The 13,310-nt window shown below is 37.1% G+C and overlaps 1 protein-coding gene and 1 non-coding gene across 2 annotated transcripts; both read left to right on the top strand.

Annotated features, from left to right (window-relative positions):
* Positions 1 to 3,133: 3,133 nt before the first annotated feature.
* trnal-cag (transfer RNA leucine (anticodon CAG)) lies at positions 3,134 to 3,216 on the top strand. Its single transcript has one exon. It is a non-coding gene; the product is annotated as a tRNA-Leu (tRNA).
* Positions 3,217 to 8,681: 5,465 nt separating this feature from the next.
* On the top strand, positions 8,682 to 12,802 carry LOC132110178 (glutathione S-transferase P-like). Its single transcript, XM_059516776.1, has 7 exons — positions 8,682 to 8,800; positions 9,542 to 9,577; positions 11,224 to 11,330; positions 11,428 to 11,515; positions 11,846 to 11,949; positions 12,234 to 12,335; positions 12,428 to 12,802. Coding segments are annotated over exons 1-7 (627 nt in total). The 5' UTR covers positions 8,682 to 8,799; the 3' UTR covers positions 12,617 to 12,802.
* The last annotated feature ends 508 nt before the right edge of the window (positions 12,803 to 13,310 follow it).

The following is a 13,310-nucleotide window of genomic DNA, read 5'->3' as shown; positions in this document are numbered from 1 at the left end:
AAAAAATGATGCCTGGAGAACTGCCGTCTCCCCTCTTCCAACGCAGGTACAACACCGCAATGCTGACCACCCGGTTCCTGATAGCAGTCTTCGTCGTCGATCCATTGCAAAATGATAAATAAATGATAAAAAAAGTATTTTTCCCTCCAAAACTTCACAAATGACGTCCGTACAATGTCCAGCCCACAAATTCCGCCCCCAAGCAGCGAAAACGTCACAGGCGTCGCATCGGAACAAAAATTGATCCGACACTGGTGGACAAGCGGCTTCAGAGTCTGTACACGAACCAGAGTTGGAAGCGTAAGCGCCAAATCAAATGAACATGTCTGCATCAGTGCAGCGCTGCAGATAACAGAGAGAGAGCAAACCCCGCCATCTCACTGTTATAGCTTGCTATAATCACGTGAGCTCTTCCATTTGTTTCAGCTCAACGCAGCAGCGGAGCTGAATGAAGTAGTCAGGCAACTATTATTGGTAGCACTAAGCGCCAAAATAATAGTGCACAACACCCACCTGCTGCAGGGACTCCTTGGAGTCTGAGTCTAAAAACAGTACACGAACAAGATTTGGAAGCGTAAGCGCCAATCCAAATGAACGTGTCTGTGTTACGGCGCTGATCCACTTGTCCGACACGACTGTCGCGTGGTGTCGCGACGCCTCCCCACATTTGTACGTTGATGGGCGTTCCTCTGTTTGCCGCTATGGGCGTGGTTTAACCCTAACCATCCTAATGTTACCTGCTATCATAAATACTACTAGCATATGAACCCGTTTCTGCAGATGTACATATGCTGTCTGCTATGAATCAATTAACATTTTATTTAACACAATACAAACTCATAAAACCCACCAGGGACTCCAACGACCTCTGCCACCCTTCTCCATGCGGAACTGCGTAGCTCGTTGTCCCTATATGACAATAAAGTCGGATCATATAAATTAGGGAATCCTGCGACAGCCACAATCAGTTTCTCCTCCATTTTGTACTCTGGAACTAATATAAAGTTTCCGCGCATTTTTGAAGTAGGATGTGACCTGCGAAGAGACTTCCCTCCGTCTCCATATGCTCTACTTCTATTGGATAGACGCGCCGCGTTTGACGGACTTCATTTGCATAAAGATGGGCATCGGCCAGCTTTTTGACGCGCAGCACTTTTTCAAATGAAGCGCCGCCTTCCCGGAATGCTTTGCGGGTGCGACAAAGTCGCGTGACGTCACCCATAGGAATATAGTGGAGCGCGGCGCGACAGAAGTGTCGCACGGACAAGTGGATCAGCGCTGTTAGTACAGTGCAGCAGTTAACGTTAGGGAGTAAGGGGAATTTTAACCACCTGCCTAACGTACTCACCGTTATAGAGAATATTCTAAGCATGTGATTTTTTTTTTTTTTACTTCAGCTCAATGCAGCAGCGGAGCTGAAATAAATAGTAATTAGTCGTGCAAACTAATGTTTGGTAGCTCTAAGCACCAAGACCGTAGTGCACGACTTAACGACTTTTAATAATTTTGAGAAAACTCTTTATCCATAGAGGAAGTAGAGCAACGGTGGATATTATATAGAAAGCTCGCCCCTTAACACATAGCTTATATCTACAGCTTGTGTCGCCTGCGAGCTCAAGAGCCAGGGGCTGCTGTAGAGTATGCGTCATCCAATCCGCAGCCGAAAGAATCGATTACGAGCTTCCGGAGCGGGAAACAGATATGACTAACCACCTGACTCACGAGGCGCTCTTCTGCTGAGCTCGCGCGGTCCGGGGAATAGAGCGAGAGAAAAGGGGGATTAATTCCGTTCTCTCACTCACTGAACACTCGGGCTCATCGCCATCACCCCAAGCGTCGAGCTCGTGCGGCGCCTCGGCAATTAAAATGAAGGAATTAAAATCTGATGAAATGGCACTCAGCATGCATATATAGCATACGTACGTATGGGAGGTGCTAAGCACTATTGGCCAATAAATTGGCATGAAGGGTATAAGGGCTTCAGACATTCGTCACACCCATAGACCGTAAAAGAAATGGACACAGCGGCCCCATTGGAACTCAATTGAGACAAGTGAAGCCCATTTTTAGCGATTTTTAGCACTTCCGTTTATGACGCGCAGACTCAAACTAAGCTTGATGTCGTCAGCAACCTGTCTGACAGATGTAAATCTTCTAGTAGATGTGCGTGCAAACTGCCATCGTTAATCTTGCAGAGACGGCGAGCTTGAGCGGGGAGTTCTTTGGCGTGAGTGAGCAGGAGTAAGTATTCTGATTAATTATTTTGTATAGTATTTTAAAATGTAACGCCAGGGCTTGTATGGGCTTCTCTCCTGACGTCTCCCCGATTGCCTGCGAGCTTCTCCTCCTGTTTGTACGGTAATTTCTCTACTGTGCGACAGAGAGTCGAGTGGTTATGACGCAATCGTTAGCCTATTTTTACAAAAACTGTTTCTAGGGGCCATAATGTAACATAGAAGGTAATGGAGCCCTTTATACATTGTCGTGTAGCCTATCTTTAGAAATAAATAATGGACTAATGGAGTCTTTAAATGCCTCAGATGTAAGTTATTCGCTGTCAAAGTGACGCCAAAATGAATGGGAGTCAATGGGATGCTAATGCAAGTGAAGTTCTGCTACAAGATGGCGGCACGCGGCCGACTTCAACTTCCTGTCGACTTCCTTCCCGCCTGGTCACGCCACAGGTGTTCCCAAGGCGATGACGTCATCGCAGCATCGAAGTGAACCTATGAAAGGGAACCACCTTAGAGGCAATTCACCTCAGGAAAATAAGATTTAATAAAAATTTGGCTGTCTTATAAAACGCGTTAAATTTTGCCAAAAACCTCCACATCCATAATGCATTTATCTGTGAGTTGGGTTCCATCAGACTTCATATAAATGTCAAAATCATGATATCATATTTATGTCAAGTCAGTTCATTTTATTTGAATAGCTCTTTTCACATTACATGTCATTTTTGCTGAAAAGCGTCCTCTTAATCAAGCAGCCATTCTTTATTTTTCAAGCATGTTCAAATAAACCCTGGGGACTTTTATTATGCACTGCGTGTGCAGGCGCGTTTTTCCGTTTCTGGCCAGTGTTATTATTCACTTCCGTTGCAACTTTCACAAATCTGTCATTCATCTTGTGAGTCAGGATGGCCGAGCGGTCTAAGGCGCTACGTTCAGGTCGTAGTCTCCTCTGGAGGCGTGGGTTCGAATCCCACTTCTGACAAACGCACTTTTTCTTTGAAAAGAATCCTAAAACACAATGATGCTGGTATCACACAGCACCAACAAGTCCTAAAGTGGCTGACGGAAGTGCCCTACACAGGACATTTATATTTGTGAGCCGTTTTTCTTTTTTGTCTCAGTGAAAAGCATGTGTATCTTTCAGGACACACCCAATCATTCAAATATAAACAAGTTCAACCTTACCCATATTTTTTATTTTGTCATATCACAAAGAAGCATGCATCAAACAATGAGTTCAGATTACAAACCACCATTAATTACCCAGACCTTGTTTAACATGGTTTACCTTTCTGTGATGCTCATTAAATATTTAGGAACAAATTTGTTGGACCATTTTAAATAAACTTTTTTAACGTTAACAGAGTAACCTTGTGACAACTAGCCCCAGTATTTCTCACGTAAAGCATAGTGTCTAAAAATTCAGTGTTTTCCATACTTTTGTGTGACTATTTATTGTCTTTATCTTGTTTAGTTCAGTAATGCACAGCATGCTTGCTTTTCACTGGCATTTTATTAAGTATGTGATTAGCGAACTTGTAACATTGCACCTTGTTTGTTTGATTTGCGTGGGTGTGGAGGAATTACTCACATGCTGGCGCTGATTCTTTACAGAGTTCAGCACTACTTTATAATCCCTTGTTAAATTATTTACATGAAATATAGCTATCTTCTCTTATCCATACAAGTTGGTGTTATTTAATGGTTTTATTGATGTACATTCATTCAGGCAAATATCACATTAACCACTTAATACATTAAACACTGACATACTGTATAGGACTGAGCATCACTTTTAAATATTAAGTCCAGTTCATTTAAAACTGTCCAAACAATTTGCACCTAAACATTTTATGAGGATGCATAAAGCAGAGTGTTAACTGGGAGCTGTAACATGATAGTCTGGGAATTGAATGGTGTTTTTGCATGCTGTCTGCAGGTGGTGTGATTAGCAGTGACAACAGGCAAGAAAGAAAAGGAGGGACCTTGCATGTATGAACATACATTTTTCTTGGCCTGAATGCATGGGCGTGTGCTTCTATATGTCTGTATTATCATCATGACATGACAGTCTTTATTGAACAATATAGAAATGTTAAGGTATTCATTGCACCCTGTGCATCTTTTGAATATAGATATATTGTATATAGTTAGAACTACACAGCTTATTATCTAACTACCAAGCCTGACTATATATATCTAGAGATATAGATAGAATTTAGTATTAAGATAATGATATCATGGTTCATGTTTGTAAGTTTCTGGATGTCAATCTAGGAACCAAGCCCAACCAGGAGACTAATTGACTAAATCTGGGTTTTAAAACAGCAGATTGAACCATATTATATGTTTGGTTTGGTTTTCATTTGACATTTTTCCTGATGATTTATTTTGAAAGAGATAGAAGATAGTTATGGTAGATCACATTCATCATCCATTTTTAAATTTACAGTTAATCATTTATGAGGATAATATAATATAATATCATTTTATTTATTTATTTACATTCATATTTAATGATTTAGCAGCTGCTTTTATCCATGGCGACTTACAATATTTTTTACACTAAACAACAGTCAGTATAAAAAAAGTTGATATAACATAAATAGAATAGAGGATGCTAGTGTTAGAGGGTCAATTTATTGTAATTTTTTAAATAAATACAAATAAAACAAGTAGCCTAGATAGAATAGAAATAGAATAGAGTGCTAGTGAAGGTCAAGGTTTTATATATATATATATGATAGATAAATAAAAGAAAACAAGATAGCATAGAAATAGAACAGAGAGTACCAATGTTAGAAGATCAAGTGTATAAGAAATATAATATAATATATGAAGTAAATATAAGGTTAATATAACCATTTTCATAGACAACAAGGTTTAAAGAAAATATCTGTTGTCTAGTTGTGCCCTAAAAAGGGGAATGCATATTTTTGTAAAGGCTAAAAGTCTGTCCTGTTGTCTCTATGTTGATGTCATGACTTGTCATGTTGTTGAATCTTACTACAGAAAACTCTATACTGTCAATGTGTTCAATCCGAACCTGGAAATAAAGGTAAGTTATCTGCAGGTCATAGAGCACTTTTCAGTGTTTATGCTTGATAAATGACAGTCATTCCAGGACAACTCAGCTGCTTCAAGTACACTTACAGCAATATATTTGCTATAGAATTTAATCTGTTTGTTATGGTGACACAGCACTTCAGTTGGTAGGAAGAACCAGTTCTTGATGAATCACTGCAAATACAGTCACAAAGACTGACAGAGGGCAGGAGAGGCCAGTATGCCAAATAGGACAAAGGATTTACATAAAGATAGAATTGTTTGCATTGGTCTGTCCTTTCACTCTCGAAACATGCAAGTCACAGTGAACAGAGCAATATGTTTGAAAATGATTAAGAGCAGCAAATAGGGCAGTATTTGCATAGCACTCGCAAGTTCACCCTATCTGAGGAAAACAAATCAGAATTTTACCATAAATACACTTTTGACACTTATTGAGTATTTTGTTGTTAAAGGAAAAGCTCAGGCCATCCAAGATGTAGATGAGTTTGTTTCTTCATGAACAGATTTTGAGAAATGTAGCATTACATCACCAATGGATCCCCTGTAGTGAATGGGTGCCGTCAGAATGAGAGTGCAAACAGCTGATAAAAACATCACAATAATCCACACGACTCCAGTCCATCAATTAAATCTTGTGAATTGAAAAGCTGCATGCTTTTAAGATACAAATCCATCATTAAGACGTTTTAACTAAACTGTTGCTTTTTTGCCAAAATACAAACATAATCTAAGTGAAGTGACATTCAGCCAAGTATGGTGATACTTGTATTTGTGCTCTGCATTTAACCCATCCAAAATGCACACACACAGAGCAGTGAACACACACATACACACTGTGAGCACACACCCAGAGCAGTGGGCAGCCATTTATGCTGCGGCGCCCAGGGAGCAGTTGGGGGTTTGATGCCTTGCTCAAGGGCACCTAAGTTGTGGTATTGAGGGTGGAGAGAGAACTGTACATGCACTCCCCCACCAACAATTCCTGCCGGCCCAGGACTCAAACTCACAACCTTTCAATTGGGAGTCCAACTCTTTAACCATTAGGCCACGACTTCCCCAAATAAAGTCCCTATAATAATGCTTCTTTCAATAAAAACTTCAGTGGAACACGTGATGATACTGATGTGCTTGTCCTTGTAATTCACATTTTCAGCAATTTATTTCACAATGAATATTGTAAAATGAAATATGAACATTTGTCTTGTTTTCTGACTATAAGAAATGACAGTACCTCTATAGATTACAAACAAAAAGTATGTAATTGCATGATAACCTAGATAAAAAAAAAAGAAAACCTAGATAATAAACATCTCAGCCCCAGTACTGATCATCATCACCCAGAATTACATAATTAGTGGTCAGATACGCATTTTTAATGGATTCTTAATCCCTAAAATAGTAAACTAATACTAAATATGTGTTCATTTGTCACCCGTTGTCCTCTTTCTCTTGCTGTTCCTTCCTGCTTCTGTGTCTGTGTATATCATTAAATAGCTTTTTGGTCTGCTAAACTGGAAGAGAGAGAAGACAAATGCAATTTAACTTGGCCCGCAAAGTAGGTGAGTATGACATTAAACCACCTCACTTGACCAGAACTCTCTTTTTTTTCTTTTTTTTCACTGTTGCTCAAAAGTTGGTTGCAGTTGGCTGTCCTCTATTTTAGACTGCCAAAAAATATTTACTAGAATTGTATTATACCCTATGGAAGTGTAGTTCTACAAAATAAAATAAAACAAAATAAAAAAGGTAATTGCCACTTTTTCCACCATTTGCGACCATTTTTAGAATTGCCTTTATTTTTGTCTGAATTCTGAGATTACATCTCACAAATTGCAACTTTTTATCTCACAATTCTGACTGAATTATTTTTTTTTTAATCTGTACCAAAGAAGAAAATTCCACTAATTAAAAATATCACACACAATGTTATGGTAAATATTCAACTTTTTATTGCACTTCTCTTTCCAAATACTAAATAAGTTAATTCTCAGCAGTGAAATGCTGTTGCATAACCACTGCTTTCACTGGCCAGCGACATAACATTATACTTTACCTTGCTTCAAAGCCAGGAAAAGATGCATGCCCCAGTGAATGAGTTCTGGTCAGCTCACGGGTGATTTTAAAAGGTTCAAGATTAAATTTAAGATTGCATGCAACCAAAACCAAAACTTATGGACACACTTTCACTAATGCATTTTGAAAAAGGTAAATTTAATATTACCACTGATATCTATTCTCATCCAGAAATTTTATCTGCACACAAACTGCTACAGCTTTTCCTACAAAAAAAAAAAAAATGTCTGGAATTTTTTTTTATATATTGAAAGCCTTTATCCAGACATTTTAATTCGACGTGACAGCATTTCAAGACCATACACGTTTAGATTGTGTGTTTCCTATAGTTTACACTATAGGCTGTAAAACAGGTGTATAATGGTGATTTTGCACTTTTACACAGTTGACTGTATTCACCTCCTCAATGAGATCTGAACAGGGTGAACCAGTTCCTAAACAACTGCAAATGCACAACAACCGACTGACAAAAGAAGGTGCAGACATTTGTGCATGAGGACAGACGTGTTGTCAGACTGTAGTTAAATATGTTAAAATGGCAACTATGAGTAGTTTTAATGACTTCACTCCAGCAGTCTTGTTCTACCAGACTCGGACTGAACTCTGTAGACTGCAGAGCCAAACACAGCACTGAATTGGTACATATTTGGCAGTATACTCCTGGATTTGACCGAAAATCTGCAATGTGTATACAAGAGTTTACTGGTCCGTATACAGCTCTTTTGATGCAGTGTAGTTTGTTTACATCTGGATGGTTACACCAAGTAATCTCCAGTGCTAAAAGCTGTTACCCAAGTGGACGGGGTAACAATAAGTTCCTCTGAGATAAACAAAAATATGCACTGATTGTCACTGCAATGCAAGAAATAAAATAAGGCATCTCTCTCTCTCATTCTTCTTCTCCTGCATCTGTGTGTGTGTGTGTGTGTGTGTTAAACAGCTGTTTGGCCATCTGTCTAAAATGGAAGAGACTCTGTAAAAGACCAATGCAATCACTTGTCAAACTAGGTTAGTATATGACATAAAAACAAGCATATCATGTAAGTTAACTGTAACATTTCATTTCATTTCCAACTTTACTATTAGGCATTATATTTATAAAAAGTTCAGACGCTTAATTAACCGAAACATAATTCTAAATATCATTTAAACATCATCAAAACCTTTTTAAAGTTGCGCTTACAGTAACATCACATTGGCAATCAATCATGTATGTTTATGAGTGTTGTCATCATGAATGTCTGAATGCAGTAATAGTTGGAGCTATGCGCTTTGCCTTCTGTGAGGGCGAGTGCATGATGACTCATCAAAAAACTTCGAGGTTTATAAAGGGAGCGTCGCGAGATCTTCTGCACTGCACTTCAGGAGCAGTTCACACATTGTCTGAAACACTCAGCCTTCACTACCCATTCTATTCTACAAGAGTAAGTACCTTAAGTACGTCTGACTGTTCATTAGATGCAAGTTATGTTGGATGTATTGGTTGCAAGCAATTGTATTGCGCGTCTGCAACAATTGATTCACGGCGTCGTTGCACTCAACAGTACTGTGTCTGAAGATATTCCTAGGGCTTCAGCTTGTATTACATAATGTGCAGCTAGAGTCCAAATGCATGCATATCCAAACCGAACGACATATGTTTTAACACTGCAATATGCGTTATTCTTATGTCTAATGTTTTGCATGACGTTCCATTACTAGTTTGGAGTATATCACTGTATATGCATGAATTAAAGCATATCGTCCCCTTGGAATTATAAGGTTCTATCTGACATTTTTGACAAAATTGAGTTATTCCCATATTGTTATTCTGTGACACCTTATTTACATTATGTGACAAAAAATGTTATGTTGTATACATTATGGGATTTCTATTTAAAAAACAATAAGGTTTTATCTACACAGTCGAATGGAATGCAAAAACTTTGAAGCTCAATATAACTTAAAACTACTCGGAATGCAGAAAGAACCTTATAATTCCAAGGGGACGATATGTCATGTAACTTACTACAAATGCTCGTGCATTCAGTAAAAGACATGGGCGGTCTAGAGGGTGTGGATGAATAACTATACTAGTACGCAATCTGGGGATGCGTGCTGATTACTTGCTCTTTTAAGTGTTCTGCAGTTCCTCTAATTGTTTTCCTGTTTTACTTTTCTTGCAGTGGCTCCCTACACACTGACGTATTTTCCGGTCAAAGGTTTGTATGAAAGGCTGATTCTGTAATATTGTCACTTGATGCGTGTCTAACCGCTCAGAAAATTTTTCGTGAAGTGCTTCGGTTGAGGCAATATTATGAAATGGAGCTGCAAACAAAAGAAGTGCAAGTTGCATGCAATTTGAGGCATATGTAACTATATATATATATATATATATATATATATATATATATATATATATATATATATATATATATATATATATATATATATGTATGTATGTGCATTGTAAGAACGTTTTGCAAAACGTTCTTATTGAGCTGGGAATGTATGGAGCCCCTAAAGCGACATGGTGGTGGAAATAAAAAAAACAGTGAGTGAAAAAATATTGGAACGTTCAAAGCTCAGTTTTAATAAATGATGGTTTAGCTTCAAATACATTGAGAATATGGAAACATTTGGATTTTTGTTTAATGAGAGTGGTACTTGAGCCCATAATTTCAGTTTCACTTTATGTGAGGTTTTAGCTTGTTTATAGCTATTCTGGGCTTGTTTGCTTTCCTGTGCATAATAGGCTATATTTTATTAATAAACAGTGTACCTTATTTTGTTTTTATACCATCTTCGTCCATTAGCCTCCCATAAGCGTTTTCTATATCTATTCCTAATGATTTTCTAAGGGGGAGAAAAAGCTTAACGTTTCTTTCATGGCTATCTGCTTTACTGATTGTAATGCTATTAATAAGGTTATTAATATTACAATTGTTATTTTAGAATGTCCCCAAACCGTGCCCTTAACTATAAGCAAAGATGACTATTTGAACTTGAGTCCAAGTTTAAAATAAATATCTACGATCCACTCCATTGTGAACATACAAGCTTTAGGAACCACTAACTTACAAGCTGCAAAGTAAACACGAATTGTTTGTCTGATCTCAACTGGTTTTGCAGAGGACACAAATATTATTTGCAAGAGAAAGCAAATATCTTTTGAGAGGAAATGCAAAGTTTCTCAAGGGACCAAAAAAGTTAAGCAAGAGAACGCAAAAACTTTTTTTTTTATTCCCACCCCAAATTTGTCCAACCACCCCCAACCATTATTATATGTAAAAAAAAATATGTTTTTTTGAACATTCAGAAACATGTCTTAAGATTAGTTATTAATGAAAACTTTAGATGAAAGTCTAACTAAAATGTTTAGTTCCACGAACCAAATATAAATATGTTTTTGTGCTAATGTTTTGAGTGTGTTATTAAAGACCAGATAACATTGAACAAATGTTCCAGTAATGTTACTGGAAGAATGTTTGCTCGTAACTTTGAGAGAAATTTTCAGAACGTTATCCGAAGTTCTGAGAACATTCCTACAGTAGTTATCTTCTGTTCTATCTGTTATTTTAGTAAAGCCATGCACAATAACCTCTCTGTTCAGAGAATAAAAAGCTAAATATTCTTCGCTCCACTGCTAATCTTCGGCAGCCTGCATGTTCTCTCAAGTCAGCCAGCTCTCGGTTGTCCAATCAAAATGAGACAATTGTCTGAAGACATTTGTCCTAGATTGGGAGGAGTGGCAGTGAACAAACTGAAAAAAATTCCTTTGTTGGCCATAACCTGAGTGTTTGTGTTTATGCATGTGAAAGCACACTTAAGAGGATTGTAGAAAGCTTTTGACATGTGCATCTCACAGGCAGATGTGGTGCCTTGAAGATGCTTCTGGCGGACAAGGAGCAGCAGATGAAGGAGAACCTGGTGTCCAGAGAGGAGTGGATGAAGGGTGATAAGAAAGCCAGCTATGTGAGTTACAAAATGACCTTTTTACTTATTTAATTAATTTATTTATTTAAGCTGCATTCCTTCCCTTACATGTTTTTATTCATTTATTTTGTTTTAGCTCTTTGGACAGTTGCCTAAATTTGAAGATGGTGACCTGGTCCTGTATCAGTCCAATGCCATTTTAAGGCATGTGGGTCGCAAACATGGTAACAATCACCATTTTAATGCATACTTAAAATCAAATTAAGCATTCTTAGTTTGTTTTGTAATGACCACATGCTCCATGAAATCCTAACAAAGGCCCAATGTTGGGAGAAGAAGTTTTTATCATGTTTCAAGTCGATGGGACCAGACTGTTCATTCCCGTTCCAGGATGACCAACAAATTTTAAATATAAGAAGATCCACCATCATATTGATTTGTCAAAATCCTTTATCCCTAAAACATGTTTAACCCCAATGGAAATTTTTTTTAAATAGTGTGCAATTTACAGTATATACAGAACTGCTTTTTACACTGTTCTTTCACACATTCAGGTGCATATGGAAAAAACGACTGTGAGGCTTCTCTTATTGACATGATGAACGATGCAGTTGAAGATCTTCGTCAAAAATACATCAAACTGATCTACCAGGAATATGTAAGTACCGATGTGACTGTAAATCTAGTCTGAGTACTTGTTATTAAGTTGAGTCATATTTCATACATCCTGGTTTCTGTTTTTTTTCATTTAATTATTTATTCCTTTTTTTTTTAATGAATGAATGAATATATATATATATATATATATATATATATATATATATATATATATATATATATATATAACAGTCAAACACTGGAAAAATGCATGCTAAGCATCATGTAATATTACCTAAGACATTAGTTCATTATTTTCTATTTTTATTGTGTCCCTATCTTTAGGAGACTGGTAAGGAAGCGTACTGCAAAGATCTGCCCAACCACCTCAAACCATTTGAATGTATTCTGTCCAAAAGCAAATCTGGATTCCTAGTTGGTGATCAGGTGAGAAATCCAGCACAAACACCAGAAGGGTAATGGATGTAATAGTACATGCTAAATTCTGACTGTCACCCATTTTTCAAATCTCTTCACAGATCTCATTTGCGGACTACAACCTGTTTGATCTAATGCTGAATCATAAAGTCCTTTGCTCTACCTCTCTGGACTCCTTCCCAACTCTCAAGAGCTATGTGGATAAGATTGCTGCCCGCCCCAAAATCAAAACCCTCCTGGAGTGTGAAAACTTCAAGAAGCTTCCCATCAATGGCAATGGCAAGCAGTAATTCAGTTGAACATTCACTTGCTGCAATCACTTACAAACATTGGCACTTGCTGTTAAAAGGCCTTAACTGGTGATCTGTGATTAGCAAAACTTCTCAAGTCTTTGTATGAATGTCTATTTTGTATTTTTAACTGTTTTTGAATCCATGTATCAATTATTATGAATAAAAAAAGGTAAACATCCAGAATGGCTTCAGTGCTGCTTTAAAGAACATCTTTATGCTGCCTATATTTGAAACATGTTTACATTGAATTAATAAAATAACAATTTCAGTTTTTAATCATTTTGAAGTTTAACATTTCTATAGTTTCTTTATTTAAATTAGAATCTTTAGAATGTACTATATTTATGAATAAAACAACAATCTAGATATAAAATTGACTAGTGCTGAGCGTTTGTTGATCTGAGTCTGATGAATAATTACCAAGTTTAAATCATGTTTTATATATAAATTCTTTACCATTATTTCTTCTTTTTTTGTTGTTTATTCATTTTCCCTATTATTTTCATTAATATTTTAAATTTAAGATTGCTATATATATATAAATATATATATAATTTATAATAAATTATGATCTGTATACTAACGTATTTAGTCTAATTTATATATGTAGGTGTGTGTGAGTGTGTGTGTGTATGTGTGTGTGTGTGTGTGTGTGCGTGCGTGCGTGTGTGTGTGTGTGTGTGTGTAGGGA

Source organism: Carassius carassius, chromosome 29 (assembly GCF_963082965.1).
Source record: "Carassius carassius chromosome 29, fCarCar2.1, whole genome shotgun sequence".
In the NCBI taxonomy this organism is placed as follows: domain Eukaryota; kingdom Metazoa; phylum Chordata; class Actinopteri; order Cypriniformes; family Cyprinidae; genus Carassius; species Carassius carassius.
Note: the sequence above shows the minus strand (reverse complement) of the source record. Positions and strands in the feature narration are given on the sequence as shown.